Below are 27,541 nucleotides of genomic sequence, written 5' to 3'. Positions count from 1 at the left end.
AAACTATGCTAATCATTAATTTCCTGCTTTGGAGTCCTGCTATCACATTGTTTTATCAGAAGTCCTACAGATTAACATCTTTATAAGCATTTCATTAATTTCTGCGCACAGTTACATGTGAATGTGAATAAAACAAAGCCACTTGTGTTGCTAGCAAATATGTTTACACTTGATACAATCACATACTATGAAGTTTATGAAAATAAGAATGAAGGTAAATCATGCTGAAGGTCTTCTTCCTTATCCTGGCACAAACTAGAAGCTGCCCCCAGTCAATAAGTTCATTTTACCTAATGTAGCTGGAAGAGTGTCAGGCCTGTCAAGGAGATGGACATGGTCACACCTCTGCTCTGCCAGCTGCACAGCTCTTCCAAATCACTTGTCATGCACAAAGAAAAGATGCAAGAGTCTGTCTTAATCCACTGCAGTGTCAGAGCACAAAGCCTTCAGGACAGTGACTCACTGCAATGACTGAAGCTGAATTATTACACTGTTTGATTGGAATTACGCTAGATCCAGAAGAAAACTCTCCTTCTCCTTCCTGGTCCTACATCAAGGTTTTATACCGTGTAAATCTGTAACAATGAATCTTCCTCCAAGAGTTATTCTTCAAGAATGGGGTGAAAAATTTAGTGTCTATATGTCATCTGGCTTTAAGCGATCGAAGAAGGGAGGAGAAAGCAGAACTGCAAAGGCCACAAAATAAGGGTTCAGCTTATCATGATGACTCCATTCCAAATTGCTAGTTAAAAAGCTTATTTTCCTCTTTTTTTTTTTTAAACAAAGTTATCATAACCCATAGTTCTTTACAAACTGTGCTTCATTCAATCTAGAATTGTTACCCACCTGTAGAGTACCTGAAGGCAACGAGAGAATAGATTCCTTAAGCCTATTGTTCCTTCTCTCAACCTAGTTCAGTTTCCTGATTTACTTTTTGTTCCTACACCACAAAGTTGGAAACTTTTTGTCAATTAAAAAACATAACCCTTTGGCAGCAGTCTCAAGCCAGCCACTCAAAAATTCGTTTCAAAATACTGTGGCTATATCCAGGATCCTTGGTGCTCAATCCGTTTAAGTTACGACAGTTCTCAAACATTAAATCACAAAAACTAAGGAGATCTGGGCACAAGGAGAACCTAGACACAGAATGTGAGCAGAAGTGTTATAGAAAGTGGACTGGGTAATTATAGAGGGCATCTTCTTCCCTTCTAATCCTCAGTGAGCCAGTATGGGGCTAAATACCCAGGAGCTGAACACTTGACAGCAATATAATATAGTAGAGTCACAACATTTAGTCCAGGCAGAGGAAAAAGCTCTGTAAAGATAGCAAAATCCCACTTTATGGGATTATCTTTTTGGTTGGTTTAGTTTCTTTTAAATTTACTTTGTCCTCTTCTGATTTTTTTTTTTTTTTGTCTTATATTCATTAGATACAGCTGAAAACACAGTGATCATAATTCAGAGCTACTTTTATAAGGCACAAAAACCCCCAGTGATATTTTTGTATTCTAAAATATTTTATTTAGAGGCAGAGGTGCTTTATTGTACTTCTAGACACACAAGAAGCAATGAGACACCTCTTCTTCCAGTTGCATCCTATCAGAAAATGTACCTTAAAAAACAAATTAACTTCAATTTTACACTGACAGATATAGTGCTATGACAGAATAATCCTAAACCCTCTCCTTCTGTTTTGATACTCATCTTAAGAAACTGAAAATGTTCTTTAACCTCACACATTCTTAAAAATAGGCTTGTAAAGCAGTAATTGCTATGATATCTGCCACTTGCTTTGATACATGTCTCTGGCTTCAAGATAGCTCTTGATACACAGATAAACTCACTCAGATAACAGCGAGTATTGACAGACAAATTCCGTGCTCACATTTGTGAGAAGGAACCTAGCACTTGCAGAAAACTGTTCAAGCCACACAGGATTGCTTCTTCCAAGCACTACACTGAAAGATTTGGGGCAGGGCTCAGCTTTTATTCTCTGTAACGCTTAGCACAATGGGGTTGGGCCTATCTGGAAGGCCTTGAGCAGCTTTGGTTCCCTAAATAATTTCCGGGCACTCTAACGGCACGGATGGCACAGGTGGGTCAATCTGTGCACTCCTCCACACTGCAGCTGCTGCTGCAAGTGCTCTGGGCTGCTCCTGTGGCATTTCACTCTGTGGCTGCACTCACTCAGGAGAGCAAAGCTGAGATGACAAGCCTCACTTAAGGCTGTGTTGAAGATATTCTCAGCAGGATACACAAAACACTTCTAGAAGCGGCTCTAGCGCACTGAAATTCAGCCTCATGCTTCAGTTCTGAAAGCCCTGCTGCTGTACTGCTTTCACCTGAACAGGGATGACCACAGGCCATCCCCCCAAATGCACTCACAGGCACACCCAAAACAGCAAACACTGATCCGTGGGCAGAACTTACATTTTGCCAACCACAAAATGCTCATATCAGTAATGAAGGGACACAGACCCTCTCAGAGCATCGACATAATGCAAAACAGTGGACCGATTCACAATTGTTAACAATTCCAACATCCGTATTTACACATTGTCTTGCTCGTGTTATTTGATCTAGTTCAGTGCTGCTTAAAAAAAATCAGATGAATATCAGTAAGTGCAGCTTCCTTCTCTTTTCCAAAAAAGTTCTTTCAAGAAACAAGCACATAATTTTACTGCTAATGACTGTTTATCTGATAATGACATAATTTGGAGAGAAATATAAAAATATTTACTTGTCCAGTTTTAAATTAGTCTTTTTAAAATAGTCTATCAGTGATAACACACAGAGCCTTCTCAGAGCCCATAGTGCTATTCACATAATTTAGGTCACATATTTTTACTGGATTTATTTGTGCTGGTTGAATTAGGCCTATCAGCCTGAGTCACTTACCGGAAAGTTTCAACTCAAGGATTTTTATAACCATTTTATAACTCCTTTGTCCTATGTACCATCAGAGTCTTTTCAAAAGTGTATAATTAGTGTTCCTAATAGGACTGAACTGCTTTTCATAGAATCGCTATATTAACTGTTACTAAAATGACAAAGGCATTGTCATGATACACACTTATAATTTACAGGTGCAGAATTACTATAACCCCTCACAGATTATACTTATGTGGGTTCTGTGACCTTCTCATGACATTGTTAAAATTGTTCTCTTTAAGAAGTGTCTGACAGGAACTGATGCCTGTCCTAACTCTGGGTACCTAACTCTGGAGTGAAAGCAAATGTAGAGAAACAACTAACATATCACTCATTTCCTTATCAGCTGTGACTGGATGATTGTCTTTACATGACAGCTCTATTCTTAGAAAAGTTGTGAAAAGAGGAATGATATAACGAGAATGGTTATATCAGACTTCCAGGCCACAAAAAAAAAAAAAAAAAAAAAAAAAAAAAAAAAAAAAGACAAAATAGCTCCGTAAACATTTTCACACAGAGATTGGATTTAGATAAAGTGCAAGAAGTGAATCTGGTGATCTGAAGAGCCATTGTAGGACCCTCTTAACCCTGTGGGATATGTTCCTATATTGCTGTCCTGTTTTGAATGTGAGGTTCCCAGAAGCTCACTGATCCAGCAGGTGGCCTGTGCTAATCACCCTCCACAGCTGCTGATACAGAGGGCACAGTGGCCAACTGGAAGTCAACAGATCCAATCACAGATTATGTAACACAGCAGATTTGCTTACCCATCTTAAGAAATTCACAACTGTGATTCCAAGTTGTGCTAGAGTATTTGAACATCCTCAGGAAATGAGCAGCAACCAATAGCAGTCCATAAAGGAAACCTTATCAACAAAAGATAAATTTAACAGCAAAATTTGACAGAAGCATGTGTACAGAGAAAAATATCCCCATTTGCAAATGCATCAATGTCTGGATTATAATGGCATCCTGGTGATATATTAGTGAGCTAAAAATTTTTTTTCAACTTATTTTTACCAGCTTTCAGGACAATTTTGCTGAACTGTCTTCCTAGAAAATCTGAGAATTGCCAAAAACTAATGCAAAACCAGCAGCATATTTTCCAAAAAAGAGTCAGCATCCAGACAACACTAGAGACTGACCTAGATACCACAGAGCTCATCCCAGGCTAGTTCCTGGGCCCAGAGAAACTCCCTTTCCTTATTGATACAGAGAGTGCAGTCGCCTCCACATTCTGCTGCACCCAGCTTTGAATGGGTTCCAGTAGGATCTCTGCACAGCTGGCAAACTGGCTGAGCCACCTGGGAATGATGTCAGACCGGTGCTGTGCTGCCCCTCCCCAGCAGGGGCAGGGCTGGAAGGGAGGCAGACACCTTGTCAGAAGAGGGTGGGACACCCCTGTGTCACCAGAGCTGGCACTTGTTGATGCTGCGTGTGAGGACTGAGCACAACTTGGTCCCCTAAGATGTCTTCTGCGAAAGTTCCCCTGTCAGGAACTTTATTGGAAAGACTGAGAGGATTCTGTTCCAGCAAGGTTTCTGAGGCCTTAGAGGGAACCATTTTTTCAGATATCTGGGACACTTATTTCTGGATTCAAACTGGCAAGGGAATTGATGAAAATAGGGACAGTATCTAGACCATGCTGCTAGGTCTGTTTTCCTCAGAGAGGCTGAAATGTCTTGGGTCCTGCCATCTCCTTTATAGTCCTTGTATGTGACTCTCCACTAAAAGCTCCTTGAAATAAAGCTACTGAAGGGCATCATGAATATACCAAAGTGTCACCAGCCTGATGCTGAATTGTCAGCTTCTTTGTGACCCTACATTGCCAAGACTAATGCAGTGCCACTTCACAGATTTCCAGTTTCTCTTGCTTAACTGCAGTGTGAAAACAAAATTAGATTTAAAAATACATGTTTTGTATATAGGGCTATATCACAAATGAACACACCAACACTGTGAAATTATCTGTCTCCCTTCCCCTTAATTTCTAGCTGAGAGTGCCACCTCAGCTTAATATCACTCTTCTAAGTCTGTGTACCTTTCTGAGAAGAAGAGTTTTTGCTGAATATTCTTTCACAATTTCTAAACTCCCAAAAGAAATACTTCCTTACTTAACAGGAAGACCACTTTCACCTTCAGTGCTTTGAACAACACATGACAGCATCCTGAAAGGTCCAGGAAAGCACAGAATTTAGCTGTTGGCAATGCCAAGTTAATATACATATGACCAGGATTATCACATGGATAATGGGATAACGGGATAGGCAGGAATCTCTGGTGGGTTTGGTTTACAAGGTATGACTTTGATGACCAGCCTAATTAAAAACCTACTAAGAGGAAATTAAAGGCATTTTCTTGGGAGGAATTCTCCCATGTGAAGGGATGCAGAAGTAGGAAATTCCCTGTATATAGTTTTACCTGTCACAACCAGATTTCATTTCCCAAATTCATTCAGATCTGTGTCCACAATACATATGAAGCCAAACATTATTACCAACAAAATCAGCAGTTTGAGATACCAGTGCCTTTTCAGATGTCTGAGTTTGGTGGTTCCTACATTACTGTCTCAGGAAGAACATCTCAGCTGACAACCCTGAACCTTCCTCTTTCCTCAGATTTAATTACAATAACAAGCCACAAATCTTCAGCTTCACTTACAATCCTCTTAAACCAAATTCACTGAAAGGCCAGGTTCGACAGGCCTTTGAGCAACCTGGGCTAGCACAAAGTGTCCCTGTGTATCACAGGGGCATTGGAAGTAGAGGATCTTTAAGGTCCCTTCCAACCCAAAAAATCCTATGCCTTTAGGGACAGTCAAGGATATTCAGAATACACTGGTTCCTTTTCTGTCCTCCCCCCCCCACCATGACAGCAGAATATTGGCCACAAAGCCCTAAAGCAAAAAATGTTGAACTCCTTCTTCTGTATTTTGAATCCCAAAGTTCTCCCTCATCCCTCCAAAAAAGGCTTCATCTAACTCAGAACTGTGCCTCCAGGAGTGACCAAATTGAAAGCCAAAGGGAGATCAACGACCAGACAGGCTTCTACCTCTCCTTCATCCTTCTCCCAGCCTTCAATTACTTTCAGCTCAGGGGATTTCCTCAGCTAGATGCAGTTTATCTAATTATTAATCCTCAATGGGCCTGTCTTCCAAATTCTTGTTCCACTCTCCTCTAGAGTTAATGTAAACTTGGTGCATTCTTATACAACAGTAATACTTCAGACTAAACCTCTTGCTTGTTCTTGAAGTAATGTCAGAGGGGAACAGTGAGAAGAATGAGTCATTCCTGTCTCCTGACTCAACTTTTGTCCGGGAATGCTATTTTCCTGTGAGGCTATGGGGAATAGGTGGAAACTATTGCTCCTTGCACAAGTCAGTCACTCAGCTCCCAAGTGCAAAAGCTCATTTTAATAAGCTACCAAAACAAAAGGTTTTACTGAAAGTCATAAAAGGCTGCTTAAAGATGGAAGCTGACCAACAGAAAGTGGATAGACTTCTCTGATTCACTGAAAGCAGGCTGGAAAATGAACTTTTGCTCACTGAAACAGAACATCACCAAGTAGCAAGAAAAAAATCTACCAAGAACTCAGCCTATAGATAAGCAGTCCAGAGTAAGATTATTTAACAAATGACTTTCTGCTGTCACAGGATTGTGAGTATTTCAGAGAAAAAAAAAAAAAAGTTAGGTTGAGAAAGACCCAATAACCATCACATCTGTATAATAGCACAGACTATCACCTAAAATGAAGCTAGGAGTATTTTTTTTACAGAAAATGATGAGGCAATGAGCAGATTTTAATTTCTAAGTAAATAACATCCATGTGAGAACACAGTGCTTTTGCTTTCCTCCTGCCTCTCTTCTCCCTGTTCTAGCACCCGGTGATGGAAGCAAAGTATAAATCATGGTATGCCATCAAGGCAAAACTGTCCCTGAGAGCCTGGCATCATGCCCAGGATTTTACTCACTCTGTGACAAGTGGTGTTCTCTTCAGCTTGGATTTATCCAGCCTCATCAATAAATACCTCAAGCATGGTCATCTGATGGACATGATGAGATTAGATTCCAAAATATTTAGGGCCATATAAAGCATTTCACTATTGTAAAGAAAATGGCAAATATCCTGAAGTGGGAACAATTTCTTTTTCTTACGTTAAATGCCTGAACAAATTGTTATACAATCCTTGATGGCCAGGAATAACATGAGGGCTTTTTAAAAATTTACTCAGTGCTTTTTCTGTGCATTATTCTAGGAGCCATTTTCTGCTCAGTGTTTGCTTTATAATCATCACCCCTTTACTCACTTATGTATGACGTGGCAGAATACATTCTCATCTGTGTCTTAGGAAGCAAGATCTGGATTTGCTTACAAGCTTTCAGACCTTGCTTTTTTGAATCAGACCAGGGGATCTAAAATAACAGGTTTTAGCATGGCAAGCAAATAGAACAGACTCAAAGCTCACAATCAGTCTCTCTTCACTCTGTAGTCCAATTAAAACATATTTACTGATAGCAGAGGAGAATAACTACATAATCAGTGGTGTACAGCACAGGGCTCCAGCAGGTATGAAGGAGAGAAGATGTAGAGACATGACAGGAGTAGCCAAACAGCAGAGGAAACACAACAGTGTGTCTGCAAGCTGTGCAAGCAACACTCACTCACCCACTGAGATCAGCCTGCATGTTTCCAATTTTCCTGAAGCAGGGCAGGCTTAAGTGTATTTATCAGAGAATTGGGAACTATTGAACCATCATTCTCAGCATAGCCAGAAGCAAAGGCATGTGCTTGGGATCAAGGAACGCAGGTCAAGCTTATCCAACTCTTATTATGCATTGGAGAGCAACAGCTTCTCAGGGTGGCTTCCAGATCATGCCCAAGGTCAACTGAACACAAGCATCAGGGCACAGCTTTTGGATAACATGGCTAATAAGATTCCAGGATGGCCAATGAGTTGTTAACGTCTTTGCTGTGCTAGTGACAGCAAAATCGAAAGCTTTATCTACCTCCAGTGGCCATCCTTCAAACATGATGTTGATGAGCATCTTCAGGAGAAAAAAAGGAACAAAAACAATTATCATCATCAGGAACTTAGAAAAAGTTACATCCCTTTTAGTACAATCAAGCATAATCTGTCAGAATTTACACAGAGTTAAGAAATACATTTTCATTCTTCAGTGTAAGTGTGTCAAGCAGTAGAGGAATGCATGGAGGAAAAAACCCTCTACATTTTTTCAGGTTATATCATTCTTCAACAGCTTTAAATTACAAGTGAGGCTGTTCTTACAAGTATGTTATAAACACCTTCCCTTTTCTTGATAAAGCAGTTACAGCATGAATTTATATGACCAGCAGAAAGCAACATTAGATTCTTGAAATCATCTTTTCCCACTTTAAAATATAGTCTGACCTATGGAATTTGCCTAAAACTTGGAATCCATGCTCACCACTCAGTCCTGCTATGGTCTAGTTCATTTGGTCTCTCCCTAGTCCCACAGGGTCAGACACACTTTCGAGAGGTCATAGGCCACTTTATATTAAACAGTTCAATGAAAAAGGAATAATTCTCAGCTCCCTATGGATTTTCGTGCTTTCAAAAGGTCAAAGGCTCTGCAGAGCCCAGTTTGCCTTCTGGGCTGGAACAGTAAAGGCCCATCAGTTTCTGTGGCCAGAGGCACACGGGGCAGCGTGGCTGTCGCTCTGCCCACGTGTGGGGATGCATCGATCAGAGGCGGGTTTGAGCACTCTCCTGGTCAAAGCTAAAGCAGTGCCCAGGGGAGAACACAGCACCTGCTCTGTTCCAAAGGCACAGCAGCCTTCTTTCCTGCACGGACCACTGAGAGAGCCTGCCCCCCATCCCGGGGAGCCAGGAGGGAAGGTGCAAGGCAGAGGAAGAGGCTCCCCTCCTTCGCACACAGAGGCGAGGGAGCAGCCCCAGCCTCGTGCCTGTCCCCTCAAGGTCTGTGTTAGCACCACGGGGTACTTTTGGAAAAGACTGGGAATGGCAGGGAAAAGACCTAGCTCTGACAATTACACAGCCTCCCAGTGGTGTGAGTTGCTACGAGCATCACCCAGAAATGCCCATAACCCTCACTCACAGGAAGAGCGCAGAAGTGGATCCCAGCAAAGGTAGAACCATGCTCTTCATCAGTTCTGCTTCAATGTCTTAGTTCAACAGAGGCATTAAAAAAAAAAAAAAAATAAAGCCCAAGACATACTGAAGAACCAGTGATATGAAAATCCTACTTGGGAAATGACTGTTCTTTTAAGAATGCTTTTCATCCAATGAAACTTTTCTTTGCACATTATCGAAGAGCAGCAGTGGACACACTGGACACACAAACTGGCAGACATATCTGACTCAGGTCTGGGTGGTGGAAGGAGGGAGTGAACCACAAAAAATCTGTTTTAAACGTGCTCCTTAAATTCACATCAGAGCCCCACAGTGTTACCTGTGTACCAAGGAAAATTACCTGAGTAACCACGATGAGCTGAGGGAAACCCATGAGCAGCACCTTGAACACAAGCTCTGGTCCTTCTTTCCTCTGAAAGAGGGATTAACCTCTCTGCAGTCTCCCTTTTCAATACATATCAAAATGCAAAAGCAAAGGTAAACATTTCCAAAAGGAACTGTCAGCCAGGACTGAATTTATTTCAAGAGCTATTTATCAGCAGTATTTCCAGGGCTGTATCAGCAGTTACTTCTCTCAAATACCACACTGCATTTTCCCTAGATTAGTTCCTGCTCTTTATACTGCTCTGTCCCTCATACTGCCTATCCTCTGTACAAGGACTGCTAACTACAAGCTCAAAACTTAACAGAATTAGACCTTCTGAAAGTTACAAATCCATTTCCTCATTTATTTTTTCCGCCTCTTTTTATTTTTCTTTCACTCCGTAAGATTTCGGTACAGAACAAACATCAAAAATACTCAAACATTATCATATTCATGGCCTCTGAAAGACTTAAACACTCAATTTTGCTTCAGCTGCTTCTTCCTTTTTCCCCTATGAGCTGTCAAATACTTGCATGCAACAGCCTGGTGTGTCAAAAGGAAAACAAAGCAGCAGCAGTGCTGGTTTTATCCTAGGGACAATGAAATTGGAGATCAAGTGATCTGGACATTAATATTTATATCCAATATTAAAAAAAAAAAGGCTGAAAGTGGAATGTAATTTTTAAGCATGCTGTAAAATGTAGCAAACAATTTGAGTAAGTAAAGGGTAATGCTGGAGTATGAACTGCTATAAACAAAAATTTATTTATGTCAGGAGGAAAGCATCACACCCCTGAGATGGATAAAAATTGTGTAACTGTCAAATGAGAAGTAGGATACAATGAAAACATTAAATAAGAAGATCTATAAAAGAGCCAGTGACTTGATTCACAGCTAAAACTTGGTTCAGATTGAATAAGGGAAGAATATATCATGGTTAATGACTTATAACAATTAGGACGCAAGTTGGTTGGTTTAAGGGAGATTTATCAGATTCTAGCTGGTCTAAATTAATGCAACTTAAGTTGTAAACCACAGCTGCACATTCAGCCCAGGAATTTCCATGTAGATGCCAGCTTTTACTGCTCTCCGTGCTTGGACATACAGCACTGGATTTTGCAGAGAGCTCCAGATGGAACCCTGGTATCACTATACACATGATTATTCAGTACCTGCATATGATTATTCAGTACCTGCACAAGCAAATGCCCCGTTAGGTGCTTGGACTCAGGAGGCACCTGAGGCATTTAACAGAAGCAGGAAGCTGGGATTCCTCTATTTCCTTCCCTCTGTTGCAGGGACAGCAGGGATTTTAAAGAGCAGAAGCAGCTGATTTCCTTGTTCTACAGCAAAACAATCCTTAACAATTAAATGCCCCAACAGCTGTCACCACAGTGACACCAGCCCCGTGAGTGCTTGAGATCATCTCTTGTCATTGTTATGATTTAGCCACCACTGTAGAAGCTGTGCATTCAGTGGTATTTCAATCCATTTTTCACCTCATCCAACTGCTCCTGAAGGGCATTGATGTGCCTTTTGAACAGATTCAGGCATTAATTGTTGTGGTGACCATAATGAGGACATGCTTTCTGTTTGTTTGTCTTCAAATACAGGTTTAGATTGTGAAACAATTATGCAACTAGATCTTTAAAAAAATCTTTGTGACCACATATTTGCCTGCATAATCTCATCTAAACAGGGATTCTTGTTTAAAAGTGACTCAGACAATAAGGCCACACAAGGATAACAGCACTCTAAGTGGTTTTCAATGGATAAAAATTATAATAATAAAATTACATGCAAGTTCCACTTTTGTGTGGGGTTTTCTATTTGAGGGCATGTAATAGAACAGAAACATTTTAAAACATCTGCATTAAAAGCATTCCCCATGCTTCAGATCAAAGAGTAATAGTAAAAGATTAAGCACATTTATTGCTAAGTAGAAAAACATTTCAACATACCAGATGAAGCTAACCATATGCAAAAGATGTTTGCTTCAGTTCCTAGTACAAGCTACCTAAATATAAGTTTTACAAGCAACAGACAATGGCAAACCAGCAGAATGATGAATTCCAAAACCCCAAGCTCTCCACCAATGCAAGATTATCAGGACAGCCTGAAAAGCAGCTGCACACTTGCCAGCACAGCTAGCCAGGGAACCACACACATCCCATTTCCATTCCAGGGAGATTCTGCTGTGGGAGCTGGGCATCTCACACGTGCCATTGCCAAATTTAGCACACAGGGCTGAAGGTGTTGACACACTGTTAGAGAGGCTGTAGAGGAACTATACCAGCAGCAACCTCAGGAAGGGAGCAGCCTCCAAAGATGCTCCTCTGGCTGCTCACCATTCAAGCTCTGTACAGGTAAGCTCATCACGAGCACCAAGACATTAATTTACATCACGTCTATCAAACTTTACAGCTCTACACCATTAAAGTGTCTCTGCTGAGCAAAATGTGCAATCCTCAGCGTCCCACAGATCATCACAAGCTGTTAAGGTTAGAGCAAAAGCTTAGGGAAACACTGCTGTCCAAGGATGGTCCAGCTGCCTTGCCTAGGCTCAGGTGAAACAGAACTTGCTAAGGGTGTCTTCAGGAGATAACCTGCTGAGCCAACTTTCCAGCATCTGCCAGAGAGGCAACATACTGCAAAGACACTAATGAATGTTTCCTGCTGCTTGCTGGAAGTCCTGCCCTAACCAGTGCTCTTTCAACATCGTATTCTTAATCAAGAAGTATCTTTGCTAAGTACAGGCTCTTCATTGTATTCTACAAGCAGGAAAAGAAATTTCCTTCCACGAGGTTACAGACAACCTTGATTATATATTGTCCAGCTTTTCTTGAAGGTGAAATCCATCTTGCTTTGAGGCTGTCTGTCATTCAGCCAAGAGGACTGAAGAGCTGCTATGACATACAGACCCTCATGTTTTCGGAATTAGAAAGCATAGGAGAAAATAGGAATAGTCCTTGAGAGGAACAGCCAGTCAAAACTCTGACAAACACACAAACCATCCTTCCCTTTTGGCAATTCTGTCCCTTGGCAAGCAGCATGTCCATTATTTTACTTCTAAGGGAACTATGAAAAGTTCTTGGGGTTTTTTCTAGCTTGAACAATACGTGGAGCATTGCCTTTAGAGTCAATGATTTTGTACATGTCAGCAAAGCCTGATGTTCCAAGGATTGTTTGTCAGTGGCATGCACTGAATTAGTGGATGGTTTTCAGTGACAGTCAAACTCCAGAGAAGGCCATGGGAAGTTTGCCTGACTTAAAACCCAAGAACGTGGTGCAATACAAACTACACATAAAGGAATCCAAAGGTCGTATGTAATATACTCAATTGAATTTCTAGGTTTTCTAGATGCTTATTTCCTTCCTGATGTCATTAAAAGATTCTGAAGAGCTCATGAACAAAAGTCAAACATCCCAAAGACTCATAGAAGGATAAGGATACTTGTACCAAAAGGACAGTACAAAAATGACCTGCCATATTGAAAATTTCCACTGCTTTTAAAAGACTGTTATTTTTGCAGTGGAAGGAATTAGACTGCAGTGAAAACATCAGTACTTAAATACTCTTGTTTGGCCTGCTTCCACATTTTTTCTATCTTTCCTAAACAAGTACAAAAAGAGGTAAAAAAATCCAAACTAATCACACGCACTGAATTCTACACTGAACCTGAGGTTTGATAAACAAGAATAATTACCACCTGAAAAAAACCAACTAACACACTTGTTAAGATTTAGAAAGCCTACACATAAAGAAAGGGAAAACGGTAATCAGAGCTGAATACAAAAATGGGATAAATGGTTTAATGTTTGGACTAACTCGATAAACTTGCCATCAATCAGAACCAAAACATACAGCTAAAATGTCAAAATGACTTACACAGAAACATACAGCCTCCAAATTTCAAGTTACTATTGTCTTGGAGTTGGATTAGTTAGTGGAACAGTTTATTATTCTTTGTTTTTTATACAACCTACAGTCCTACTGTAAGTGCATACAAGTATCCATGTCTACATTGGGAAGAACACTGATTTCAAAAGCAAAAGGCTCAGATTAGGAGACCAAGGTGTTGAGAGCAGAGCTAGAAAATAAGGAGCTAGAATGTGCACTGGGATTAATCACTCACAGAGTCCAGGTTTAAGGGAAAAAAAGGGAATTCAAGAGCAAAATTAACAAGAGAAGTAGTTGGAAGCTGAAGCTGAGTAAGCAGAGCAATGAGACCAAATGAGAAAACAGGTGGGAAACATGAAACCACTGTGGAAGGGAGACTTGCAGTTGGGAGGAAAAAGGAAAAGCAAAAGGGACAGGTCTGTCAGAATGTGCACTGGAACAAGGAGAATTACTTGGCAAGGGTTATGAATTTAAAAAGCAACAAAACCGGGGGGGGACACAGCCACAAGAGATCTCAGACCGGACAAAGAGATGGCAAACAGCAACAAGCACAGGCTGGTTGAGGACTCTGGGGCCACTGGTACAAAGAGAAGCTGGGACTTGGTTGGGACTCCAAACCCAACAGTTTTGTTCCTGCTAGTAATATGTATGTCAGTGTCTGCTTTACCAGTTCCATCTTCACAAAGCCTAGGAAATGACACCACTATTAAACAAACAAACAACCTACTTTTTACATTTCTTTTTTAGTTAGTGACTACTGTCTTGGAATCGATTGCTAGGGATTTTCTCCTTTTTTACAGTCTTTTCTACATCATTTCTTGTAATGGTGTGATGGACAAATTGAGATAGAAATTCATCCAAGGCCACACAGCTTGCCAATACCAGGGCCAGCACACAAGTTGAGTGCCTTCCTCTTAAACCCAGTGCTTATTCTTCCACACTGTGCTCCTCTACAGCCAGGGATGCTGAGTATCACCCTGTCAGAAGCAGGGTTTCTGAGAACTTTGGGAAACACTGAGCCTAAATTCCATTATATTCAACCTCCTCAGAATCACACAGTGATTCAACAGTCTTTCTGGAAGAAACCCTCAAGGATTTTTTGGCACAATTTCCTTTCTTCTCATCCTGACTCTAATCCCATTCCAGCCGCCTCAGCATCGCTCTTCCAGCTTCTGTCACTCAGTCCTCACTCCTCAAATACTACAACTGTGTAAGCTCCCCCAGCTGGAGCAGTGCTGGCACGGGGCCCAAGGTAATAAACCTATCAGAGCTTATTAGCTCAGCATGCACTCTGTCCCTCAGCCCTGATGTTAGCATCTCTCATTGCCCTATTCACTCACTAGCTGGGAACTGGCACACAGGAGGATGATAGCAGTGACACAACAGAACCAAACGCTTTTGTGCAGCGCTCTTCCCCACCCTTTTCCAGAAAAACCATTCTTTCCTCTCCCAACCCCATCACCCCCACTTTGCTCTCTAACACTTTCTGACTTCACACAGGAAAAATTGAGCCTGTTCCATCTGGTGACTCCAGAATTCTCTGATACAAAAATTGCTGCAGTTTATTATGCCAATAGATAGAAATGTAATAGATAGCCACATCCACACCTATTGTGTCAGTCTCCTGAAAATGCCAGAAAAAACAAAATTAAGACCACTTCCTTCTTTTTTAATACAGGAATCACCTGCTCTACAGGATACTCCCATAATAACCAAGTAATAAAGCAACCATACTTCCAGAAAGGCAAGCCCCCTTTCCATGGGCAGACACAAACACTGGCTGGCACAAGAACTGACAAGCAAGCAGAAATCCCATCTTCCTTTTCACAGGGTCCTATTTGAGGTTTAACAAATTAGTCCAAAGGTGACATCCCATTATAAGCTCATATATAAACACAAGAGATCTTTCTTTATATTTAAGTAGTATACAAGAGGATTTCCTTCCTACAAGGAAGGGAAAGCAGAACTATCAAAACACCAGAAGAAAGATTTCCCTGCTCCTTATCCAAAGCATAAACAACCAACCGAGTTGCCTTCCCTGGAAGGTGCTGTAAACCTTGGTCTTAACCTCATTATGTTATCACCATGCTGTGATACCGCCAGGCTTGTGCCATTTGCAGTTGCCAGTAAAGTGACAGAAGCATTTTCCTCTCAGCTTCCTATCTTAGGCAGTCTATAGTTTTTATTCCTACATGTACGTTATCTCTGTCCTAATGCAGAATTGCAGGGATAACAACCAGAAAGCCTCCGTATCAGTTACAGCCTCTGATGCAGGCTGACTTTAATTCCCCTCAAACCACCTCCATTTTTTCTGATTGCATTAACACACAACTGTTCTTTGCACAGGCTTATACATGAGCTTACTTCACTTGTAAATTTAAATTAAGTCTCAGCAAGTTCATTAATAGAAAAAAAAATATTTTGCACCTAATACAACTCTCCCCCATTTGTGTAAGTTCAATAGTTTCCAGTAACTTGCCAGTAACAATAGTTTTACAGTTACTTTTGCAGTGCTACTGCATACTCCATAAAAACTGCTGAAGCCAATTTCAAACATTTTTATGACTACATTATACTATTCTGGCATATTTCTTAAAGCCAGTGACAAAGACACTGCAATGAGCATAAAAATAGGAAATTTGGGGTTTAGGATAAATGTGCATTCCAAAACTGAAAGTGCTTCACAGTCCAAGTTACCATCCCTAGAATTGATAAAAAAGGCCTGAAGATTTATAGGAATTATTATCACAGGAAGATAGATTGCAGAGAAACAGGCAGAATATCTTTGTGGTATTTAGCCTAAACTTGTAACACATAACAGCTATTCACAATTCCTGGCTAATGCAAAAGGGAAGGAATTATTTACTGGACTCTTCTGTACCTAGCTCCAGTGCTCATCTCTGAGGCATCCTATCACACAGGTCTTGCAGCTAAAGACAAATGGAGACATGCAGGAGGTTCCTGGTTTTGTTCAGGTAAGTGGGGCTCGTGTCTCCAAGACTTCAGTGGAGGCACACAGCACTGCACGTGCCCCATGTGGCCAGTGGCTGGTCACACATCTGACATTCACACACAGAAATTATTTACCAAAGTATTATTTAGGTACCATTTTTCTACTTTTACAGAGAGAAGGAAAGAAGGCACCCACACGATTCAGGATTCCTTTCTCTTCCTTCCCCATCCTCTTCTCCATTAGCTTGTTGAAGGCAGTTGACTGAATTTTTAATCTCGGTCACCAAGGAAAACATTATTTGAAAAGATATGATGAAACCTTGGAGAAGGAATACTCAGAGCCTGAGGCAAATCTGGCAGCTTATTGGAAAAGTGTTATGACTCTTTCAGAGCTTGTAAAACAGTTACTGCCCGTCATGTTCTCTGTAGGTAGGTCCTTGTATCTCAAGGAGTTAGAGATGGCTTAGGAAACCAGGGATGTGGGAGTTTCTCTGGTAGCTTTAACCCTGAAAAAGCGAAATTGCAACATGAAAATGAATCAAGAGCTCTGATTCGTTTTCAGCTAGAAAGATTCTGCATGCATTCAATCACTTTTCTGCACAGCACACACATCAGTACATGGCCCCCACACACATTTCACTCAGACACCCCTTGCCTGTGTCACATCACAGCCTTTGCAGCCCTCAACTTCATGGCTACAAAATTAATCTGATTGTGAAATAGATGCTCCCAAGTAGAAAAAAAAATTAAAAGATGGAGTACATGAGCTTATACAGGAACCCCAGCTTCTTTCTAGTCTCTTCCACGTACAGTTTGGCTCTTTGACAGTAAGGTCCCACTCTTACACATTTCCTGCCTTGTGGAAGAGCTTTCCTTTAGCTGTCACCCATTCTTTCATCCCATTCCAAAACACAACTAATGCCTTTTTCCACCCTTATCTCACCCATTTGCCCTCTCTTCCCCTCCCTGTTGCTCAGGACTTTACTCACATTGTGCAGCAGATGCTATGTACTCAAAGTGTGTTCCCCAATACCGGTGCATACACGCCAAGGGACGAGTACATCAGCTGAGAAAACAACAGCGAAGCACACAAAACCCAACAGCCACAAACACAGACCAACAGAAGATCACAGGCTAGTGAGGAGTCAGAGCTCCAGGGTTTGATCTGTACCATAGAAGAGTCTCGACTTCACCAGTACACACTAAGTATCCCGTTTTCCAGGTTTAATTATTTTTTCCATTAAGACACAAAGTGGAGTCAAGCAGATTACTCATTTGACTTTATTCTTCCTCTACTTCTGTGAAGCAGCTATTTAGGTAAATTAACAATTCCTCCTCATCCTCAAGGCTGTAGCATCTCCAAACTTTCCTGAGATGATAACTCCTGCTTGGCTAGGTTTTTTTAAACCCTACCAACAAAAAATATGAGTGTTTTTATAGACATTCTAAATGATGCAAAAGATGTCTTGGAAAACAGATGCAGAAGAGAAACTTAACTCAAAAGGTGCACATATTCCTCGACAGCAGAACAGTTTCAATACATCTCGTTCAATTACAAACATACTTCCAACCTGGTTTTAGCCAGCAGTCTCCTCACTGAATTAAGGCAAATACCCACAACCCAAATAAAGACAACACAAACTGTGAGTCCTTTAACCTTCAAATCTGCTTCATCTTCCTCTTTCAGCCTTGCAAGTCAGAACATGCATGAACATACCTGTTTTCCTCACCCGGGGATCAAGTGAATCTGCTTTTTATTAAATAAAATATGGTAACTTTTCAGAGGTGGCCTACTGAAGCTTTTTAATTGTACACCCCACAATTCATCATTGTTAAACACCAAGTGACACTAGCAAAGAGCAGGCAAAGAGAAACAAGACCAACTCATGTGCACTGTACATGTAGGGAGTGGTTAACAACCACTCATCACCTCCTGCTCCTCTTTTTCTACTTCTTTAAGGAGCTACCTTGCAAAGGCACCGCACAACAAGTTTTTACTAACCTCTTTTTCTTTTAAACACAAAAGCATTGTTTTCAGCAATTCCTGAAGTTTGCAATGTGTTTTCTAAAACTTCAAGAGATATTTAATCAAATGACTGACTTCCAAGAGCAGCATGAATCTTTTTAATTACAATGCCTGTCAGCCACCCCAGCTGTCGCTACTTTAGAAGTATGGATTTTGTTTTCCTCCACTGTTGCTCAAAAGTTTCTTAAGTCTCCATAAATTTTATTCAGGAAATAGCATCCCTACTCCTTCCTAAACTCTGGGAGTAAGTTTTCACCCTGATCCAACCCAACAAGCAGCAGATTTATTCACATATTTGAGAGGAAAAAAAATGTTTTCTGCTAATTCAGTGAAGTGCGTTCCAGAGCTGGTTTGTGTTTTGCCCTTACTGAACAGAATCCTTTGCTATGGCTTCCTGCTAAGCCAAAAGTAAACACTCTTCCTTTTTATACAGACAGCTCAATCCCAAAGTACCAACACTGGTATCAGTGGTGACAGAAGAAAAGCTGTATTCCCCCAACAAGAAGGAGTAATCAAAAAACCCAAAAATAAAATTAAAAAAACCCAACCAACCCCAAGCAAACACCAAAACAAACAAAAAACCCCAACCCCACAAATATTGTTCAGCCAAATCAATGCATGGGTCTGAAATGCAAGCATTAAAAAGTCATCAAGTTGTGCTCTCAGCTATCACTTGGGAAGAGGACAGTACCAACCTCACAATGGCACACAGTAAGACAAAAGCCACCAGATATCTTTTAATCAGGGGTTATCTCCCACAAATACCTGCAGATTGAAATCCACCAAGTGTTTTTTGCAGCATGCAGAAATTTGTTAATCTAAACATCACATCCAGCACCTGTGCAATTTTTTGGAATATTCTTCTCTAAAACCAGCTCAGCTGATACAGGTACTAACATGAATTGACAAGACATAGCAGTCAAAACCAATTTTTATGATGTTCTAACCTTTGGTGGATATATTTACATTCCCTACCTTCAAAAGTCTCCACGACCAATTTTCAAAAGGACTTTCAAAATAGCAAGACACCACCATTGAGGACTTACCAGATTGGAATTGGTGGCATTGGAATCATCTTCTGGAAAGGGGATATAGATAGCTAAGGCCACACAATTGGCAAAAATAGTCAGTAAAATAATTATTTCAAATGGTCTGAGGAATGGAGTTAAGGAAATTGTTTCAAAATGAGCACACAAAAATAAAACGAAATTAAAAAAAAAAAAAAATTTATAAGAATTCTGTTTAAAGGAAGCATTCCAAGCCCCTTATATTCTGAAAAGAAACATATGCCTTTTTAAGTGCTTTTAGGCGCTCCCAGCCAAGACTCTTCCTAATATGTCAAAAGCAGTGTAGGCCAGTCGCGTGCCAGAGTAAACACAGATTTCTTAAAAGTTTTTTCTTCTTTTACTTGTTTAGATTGCATTTTCCCAACTTTCCTTCGAGTGTGGCTGCACTAGTTTTAATGAGAGAAACCTGTTTTATAATGATTGCCCTTGTTCCTTTCAGGATCAATTTTTCTTGGTTGTTTTCATCTGCATTTATCAATTCACAGATAATTTTAACAAACATTTTGGGGTTTTTCTTTTGCTGTTGTTGCTGTAGTTTTTCCCACCTTTCTCAGTTTCTCTCTCATATCTCAGAGTTCAATGTGAGGGCCCAAGCAATACATGCATACATGTTTAGAAGACATTTTAAAAAGGATAGATTTTATTAAGGCAAAAAAAAAGGTCTTTGTCCAAAACATGCTTACGCTGCACACTGCCATGTATACTTGTTTTGCTTTTAAATTATTTGAGGGAGTATTTCTTTTTCCCTTAGTTGCATTTCATTTGGCATCAGAGGGAACACAAATGTCCCTGCACATTATATTAGGAACACCAGGAAGCTGAAAGTCCCTTCTGACAGAGAAACAATCCATAGGCATTTCAGCCTTGCATCAACTCTGTTAGGGAAAAGAAAAACCAAACATTTGGAATGCTCAACAAAGAAATCCTGCACTGGCTCAATGCCCCCCTGTCTGTCCACTGGAATCAAAGGGCATTTTTCTACTGCCCAGTCTCCTGGCACTGCACTTTATCTACTTCAGGGGTCTCCTTAATCTCAGTTGCTGTGAAGTGTCTCCAAACTGAGACTAGAGACCAGATTTATGGTCTGTCTACATTTACTGGCCTGCAAGAATATCCTGGAGGCTAGTTCTGGGATAACTCACCAGTACCCTGGAGGGGAATGAGGAGCAGGATAGAACAGGGAGGATGCCAAGCATAACCTGTGCCCCAGAGTGCATTCAAGCATGAATTTATCTACCATGGGACTGGCTCTGCAGCGCTGCCAAATGTCAACGCAGCATGTATGATTTTGGTCAGCAGAGCACTGTTCTCAGCAGGCTTTAGCAGGGGAGAACAGGAGATCTTTGAATGTTAAGCTGAGCTGCAAGATACACACAAATTCCAGGCACCTGACCACTGTTTATACTCCAACACATTCTACATTTCACAGATGGAACAGTCAAAGGGTTCCCAACTCACCAGACTACTGTGCTCAAGCCTGTGAATAATAGGAAATAAGTGGTACCATGGAGGAAGAAGAGCAGATCAGGATAGGAAGGCTACACCAGAAATCAGGAAGAATTCTCAGGCATATACTACACCTCAGGCTGTTTGTATAATGTTTACTGTTTAAAGACCTGAATTTCCACAGGCTTTCACTTTCTTAATCATTTTTTCCCACAGATTTTTTGTTTTGGCAGGGTTATTATCCATTAACTTATCGCTATTTACACATATTTTCTTTTCTTCTTTTCCCTTTTTGAACTCTAAACACTAAATTCTGTAAAATCTAAAAATACGAAAGGCAGAAAATCAAATACACAGCTAAGTCTTTGCAAAATAAGGTAATTGCTTCATTTCGTTTCTCTTAAATGCAATTGTTCATTCAAGCTCTTAACATTGTAAGATTTGGGTTGTAAGAAACACCACTGAAGTACCACCTGATACTTGTTTAATATCTTATGCTTAAACTTTAGTGGCACAACCAATTAAGTTAACCCTTTCTCAGTAGTTTTCAGCAAGTTGGAAAAGCCAGAATATAGAGTTAAACTAAACCTTGTCACAACCCTTTGACACTGCTTCTTGTCATCGAAGTGTTTCATGTTTACAAACTCTAGGTGTCCAATGAGAGGTTCTGATGGGAAAAAAAACAGTACTCCCATCAACTCACCTAAAACCAAACAAAACCCAAAAACTGCAAGCTTCAGCATCTTTGTATGGTTTTAATGGCTTTGTTTGGTCATCTCTTGATCTCAGCAGTGCTGTATCCTGGTTTACAAGGCATCATTCCCATCATTCACTGCTGATCTTATTCATCTATCAAATGTCACTCACTGCTTTCTCTGAAGACATGTGGTTACTGGGGTGCTGCTAAGTAAACCAAGATTCAGTTTTATCCTGTTAGTCATCACCCATCATCTCATGCTTAAAGTATCAGACTTATGTCAGAAGCAATAAAAAGTAGCAAACTTAATCAGGGGATTAAAAATTAGCACGTAAAGAAGAAAGGAACAGGCAGGCAGGTAGTTTAAGGACATGGAAGGATTGACAAGAGCATTTTTAACAAGTTCTTCATCTGAAAAATATGTCCATGTCAGCAATACCTAATATACTCATTTTCTGTTTTCACCCAGCATCCCACCAGACACCCAAAGGAATAATATTATCACATTGTCTTAAATGCCTTAATTCATTTTTTATCGTATTAACTACTGCCAAGTTCTGTACTGCCTTTCCCTGACACGCTTATGTGTCCCTAAAAACATTCTTTTTCTTTTGTATTTCCTGAAGAACCCCATTAGCTTGTGATTACTGCTCAGGGTTGATCCTGGTTTCTCTTTGAGGGTGCCAAGGAGGCACACTTCATTTCAGTTTGAGTTCCACACCAAAGACTCAAATTCCAGCTTGCACTGCTCAGACTTGGGTGACTAAAAAGGCTTTGCTCCTTGCACATAATAAAGTGATGGTGCAACTCTCCCTGGCTTTCCAGGGAAGCAGCACCGACCCCTACACTCCGCAGTTCTGTGCCAGTGGTTATCATCTATCATCTGTGACACTGTCTCTAGTTCAGACTATGAGATCTGCCTCTGCACTGCATTTGTACACGTTGCAGGATTGCTTTAACTGTATTTCCTTTTCCCTTCTCCTACATAACCATTATCCCTCACCATACATTTCTGAGCCTTATTATTTTAACCAGAATTTAACCACAGTCCTCAGCCCTGTCTCAGGGTCTTACTGCAATACGTTTGGGGTTTTTTTACCTTGTCCTTCTGCCTCACTCTTTTCTTCATACTGTGGAAAGTGTGATGTCACATGTTTAACAAAAAAAAGTGTGGGATTCAAAGTACCAGAACTTTAAAATAAATAAAGGGAAAGCCAGAAGCTGCTGTCCCCCACTGAATCAGTTCAATTCTGACCTCAGACACCTTGAGTATCTCCCATGCATTTTAGCCTGGCCCATATGTTTTTCTAAGAGCAGAAGTCAACCACTAACCTTTACCTTTCAAGCTCCCAGTGGTTTCTCACACGCAGGTATAGTTCAGATTTCAGTTCTAATCCCCTTTCCTGCCACCCCCCCCAGCATAAAGGATCTCAGTGAAGACACCAAAACTCTCCGTGGGCTTTAAGCTCCCGGCAGTGCCTTTCAACTCAATGCATGGACTCCCCCGCGCTGAGGAGCAGGAGCTGATGTGCACACACGCTCCGCTGCCCGCCCAGCCCCTGCCAAAGGATATTTCCATTCGACGATGCTGATGCACGCCCTCCGGATGGGATTCTTCAGCGTGAGGCACAGCAGCGCCCGGGGCGGACGCGTGGCTGTGGTGGTACCCTGCTTCTTCTGCTTGCCATACTGCTGCCGTTTCCTCTGCGTGGAGCTGGCTGTGGAGATGGTTGCGTTGCCAGCGCTGCCCATCAGCTTGGCCTGCCTGGCAGCATCGATCGCAGCTTGCCAGGACAGAGCTGCCCCCGGCGTGGGGATGTGCTCCGGGGCGAGCCCTGCGGCCGCATTGGCGTTCATGTTGGCATGAGCTGGACGGGGACTCCCATAGTTGGAACCTGGTGGGGAAAAAAACAGAAGTAAACTAAACCGGAGAAAATTGTGAAGAGGTTTTTTTTTAAACTGCAGGAGAGGTAGCTAGAGTTTTTGAAAAAACCTCCAGCGTCAGCAAACCTCGAGAGCTGAGGTTAAGGAGAAGTGTAGGGTATTGCAGGTAACTCAAATTCTTCATTGTAAAGTGATACTACTCTGCAATCCTTTGTCTTGCAAGAGACTCCCAAGTAAGACTGATGGATACTGAGCTGTTCAAAGTGCCTCCAATCAATACAGTCTCTAGAGAGTCACAGAAAAGAAACTACCCTTCTTTTTCTTTTTTACCCACATATTTTGCAAGTCAGACTGTTTGAAAGCTCAAAAGGTGAGGCCAGCCCTCATCCCCTTATCACTCAGACATGCAGCACTATGCTATCCAGCACGTGGCAAAGGAGCCAAACGAGACTGTCAACTCTTATCATAAAAATCTTCATGCTTTTTCAAGATTACCTCAAGGTAAAGTGAAATTTTACCAATAAGCTAAATTCCCTCTGCAAACAGTACCTATGTATGAGCCTCAGAATAGCCTGACCAGAAGGTGCAGTGGAGCAGAAACCAGCACACAAAGGCAGGGCTCATGGCCTTTGTGCTCTGTATGTTCCTGTACAGAGTTTAGGCCAACCAACATATATTTAGAAATTGGAACCAATTCCATATCCTGATAAAGTGATGGACGACCTGCTGAACCAATGGAGAAATAGGTTTTAAAAGCATGAATTAATAAGAATTCCAAAACCCAGCAGTCCCAAGTTTTGCAGCTTCTTTAGCAGAATGTGAGGAAGTGTATGCATTTGTCCAATCATAATAATGGAATATACACATCAGGTGACATGTGGCTGATACTGAGAAGGTCTTAGCAGTACAAGAAACAAAGTCACTCTTTTAAGCTAATGCAGTTGTTCCAGTGTTTCAGTAGAGACAGCTAAGTCACCTGTGCCTCTTCAATGAGGCTCTTCCAGTGACTGAAATTAAAACCTCAATCACTTCGAGAGGAGAGAATTTTGAAACTTCAAAACAGATAGCCTTACTCTTTGGACTGTGCTTCAGCTGAGTTCTGCAAGAACTTGTGAAAGATAACTGAATTTTCCCCAGACACTTTACAGAAGAAAGTGTAAGCCCTGCTTAAAAAGTGCAACATAGAATCTACGCAAAGTCACAACAGCAAACTTTGATTAAGAAGAGTGCCTTATTTAGGTATGTCCTATGTCATATTTAAGAGACTACTTTTATTTGTTGTGGTCCTGTGAGTTTGCCTGTGGCCTATATGTTGAGGTACAGGTAAAAGGAGGCCTGAGGGGTCAACAGATCTTATTTCTCCACAGTCCAGCTTCAAAACCTTGCCCTGAGACTGGTGCTTCCATTTACATCTGAGCAGCAGACAACGCTTCAGAAAAAGTGCACACACAAGGGGCAGAGAGCAGGAAGCCAGTCAAGGAGTTAGATCACCTATTTCAAAGCAAGCTCAAAGCCTCCTGCTCACCATGCTCCACTTTGGATTTGTGCAGAACTGAACAGGACAGACAGGCTCCTGTAGACCATCAGACAAAGACCACTTCTAACTGTGTTTCATTTACAGTATCAGATGAAAGACATTTAAAACCAGGAAGCTGGCAAGCTCTTCTCAAATGGAAATAATTACTCAAGATGCATATTTCATTGCTGGATGTGCAGTGCCAAGGTATCACAGCACTGACTGCACTACTGATGAATTAAAGCAGGTAGAATCAATACAATGACACTGACACAGAGTGCAACAGGATATGCCTCCACCTCGAAAGCATTCAAGATTTGTAAATTCATCTCACTGGCTCTCAAGGAAGGACGTGCTAGAGTCAGATGTTATTTTATGACAGGCATTGCCATAAGATTTTCAGGCTGTCATAGTCCCATGACATAGCAGGGAAACCTAGAGCTTGTCTCTGCTCACTGAAAAGCCTCCTAGCTGCAAACCAGCCAAAGGAAGCTGATGAGTAATGCGACTCTGATATGTGAAAGGGAAAGCTGAAAGAAACAAGGAATGGGAAATGGTTAATTCACATCCCTCGGATTTTGAAAGTGAAGAAAAAGAGCTTTCAGAATCATACAGGCTAAGCAGATTTCCTCGATGAAGCAGGCAATCAAGTGGCAGACAAACTTAGTTTCCTAAGGCTAAGCAAATTGTGCACAGCACTACTCATGGGATACGTATTTATTTTCAGACTAGTTCCAGATGCAGTTTTTCTCTTTAGCATCTATTTGACCTCCCTAGCCTGAGGCATGCTGGAAAGGAAAAATAAATGGAAAATTACTCTAATTATTCTCCAACTCCAGCTCTTCTTTAATGCTGACCCATTAGAGAGGATAAGAAAGATGTGTGTTTTCCAGCAAAAGCAAACTTGCTGATCCCTCTCCACAGTGTTCTTATCATGCTGACTAGACCATGTGGTCCTGTAAATAAAGAGCTGCTGCGTCTTAATGAAGACTTTTCTGCAATTTGGGAATGTGCCAAGCATCTTCATTGTTATTTCAGATTAGTTAGGTTCCATATGAGGATCTAAGCCTGTGCATTTTGACTTTGATGTCCCAGCAAAGTTAAGGATCCAGCTTTTGGTGCTTTCATTGGTTTTGCTTCTAATATGATCAGCAGCCCCATAACAAAGTGCTTTGTCTCAAATTAATTTCAAACGATGAGTCAGTAATGACAGATTTATATTAACAAATATTACTAATATTGGTTACTGATAAGGATCTGTCTGTTTTATGAAGCTCAGAGGCTGCAGACACGATCTGTAGTAAATGACTAATGACAGTGACAAATGACTTGTTCTAGAGGTACTTTATAGAAATAGTTTGAATAAAAGAGTGAAGCTCCTACAGCTACATTCAAGAACCAAGCAAAATATTTTCAAAGACAGCATAGCCAAAGTCTCAGGGAGAATGAAATTCCACCCTGTAATCTAAACGCTTAGGGTTGATTCCTGGGAAATAAGGAGAGCACAGTTCATATTGAACTCGTGAGGCACCATGCTGAAATTTCACCTACAGCTCTCATTTCTCCCCCACCACAAAATTTTTGCTGCAACCTGAGAGCTGCATTTACTGGATTTGGGGCTTTTCTTTTTGCAGTGTAGCAGTGAAATACTTCATTCAATTTCCCCACTACAGATAAAGTTTCATGCTACCAAACACACCATTTTTAAGCTGGATGTTGAGCAGAACTAGGAAATGGAGATTGAGCCCCCACCCAAATGCAGTAACTAAGTAAACACTGTGATCCACAGCATCATCACCCTGCTAATCCCCACCACCCTTCAGCAAGAATTTGTGTTGTTGACTGTGTCCAGCTGGTGCACAAAATTCTGCTCTCTCAAGTCCTTCTGTGCTACGGTTCATTAATTTAAGCATCTCAATATAATTAAACTGAAAAGTCCATATACGTGAACAAGTTTGATTACAAAGTCTTTGGAAAAGACTTTCACTTCTGAAAAAATGCAGATGTGCAGAGCTAAAACAGATGCAGAAACAACAGAAAAACAGGTCTCGAAAATCAGAGTTAAGTCACAAAATAGCAGGTAATGTTGCTTTACAACAGGAAATAAACCACATCTCACAAAGTACCTGATGCTGAAAGCTTACAATTAAATCACCAAAACTGCCATTACCAAAAACCCTATTAAAATACCCAGTGATGACCATTCATAGTTTCATAAGTGGTATTTGCATTCTAATACCATCTGTCATGCCACCTACTAACGATCTCAACAAAAGATCATAAAAAAACCCCAACTCTGCAGTGACCATCTGACACAAGGCATGGGCAAGTGACTGACACAATGGAATCCTAGCTTCTGAGGTTTTTTGACTTCATCTAATTTGCCATATCTTTATTTTAGAGAAATTTGGGCTTAGACTAATTATTTAAATGAAAACAGAAAGATCCTGATGTGGAGTGTCATTATTCTTTTTCCCCCATCACTTTCAAGACAGCAGAACCCTAAAGCCACACACCTTGGCACTGCTGCACTGCTGTGTTTTTCCCCAAAGCAGAGGAGAGCTGGGTACAGTAAAAGGTGAGATTGGTTCACTCAGTGTCTTAACTGCCCTCAGAATGAAAGC

General features: G+C 41.0%; 1 protein-coding gene across 27 annotated transcripts in view; it reads right to left on the bottom strand.

Moving 5' to 3' along the window:
• The window catches only part of CACNA1C (calcium voltage-gated channel subunit alpha1 C), a 465,784-nt gene that overhangs the window by 373,056 nt on the left and 65,187 nt on the right, over positions 1-27,541 (bottom strand). For all 27 annotated transcript variants that reach the window (XM_048301198.1, XM_048301175.1, XM_048301189.1 and 24 more), the window contains exons 2-3: positions 23,091-23,412; positions 19,354-19,459 (exon numbers count right to left, since the gene is read on the bottom strand). In XM_048301198.1, coding sequence (XP_048157155.1) covers positions 19,354-19,459; positions 23,091-23,412 — 428 coding nt within the window. The remainder of the gene's footprint in view (positions 1-19,353; positions 19,460-23,090; positions 23,413-27,541) is intronic.

The sequence above is a fragment of the Corvus hawaiiensis genome, chromosome 4 (genome assembly GCF_020740725.1).
Source record: "Corvus hawaiiensis isolate bCorHaw1 chromosome 4, bCorHaw1.pri.cur, whole genome shotgun sequence".
NCBI lineage: Eukaryota > Metazoa > Chordata > Aves > Passeriformes > Corvidae > Corvus > Corvus hawaiiensis.
Note: the sequence above shows the minus strand (reverse complement) of the source record. Positions and strands in the feature narration are given on the sequence as shown.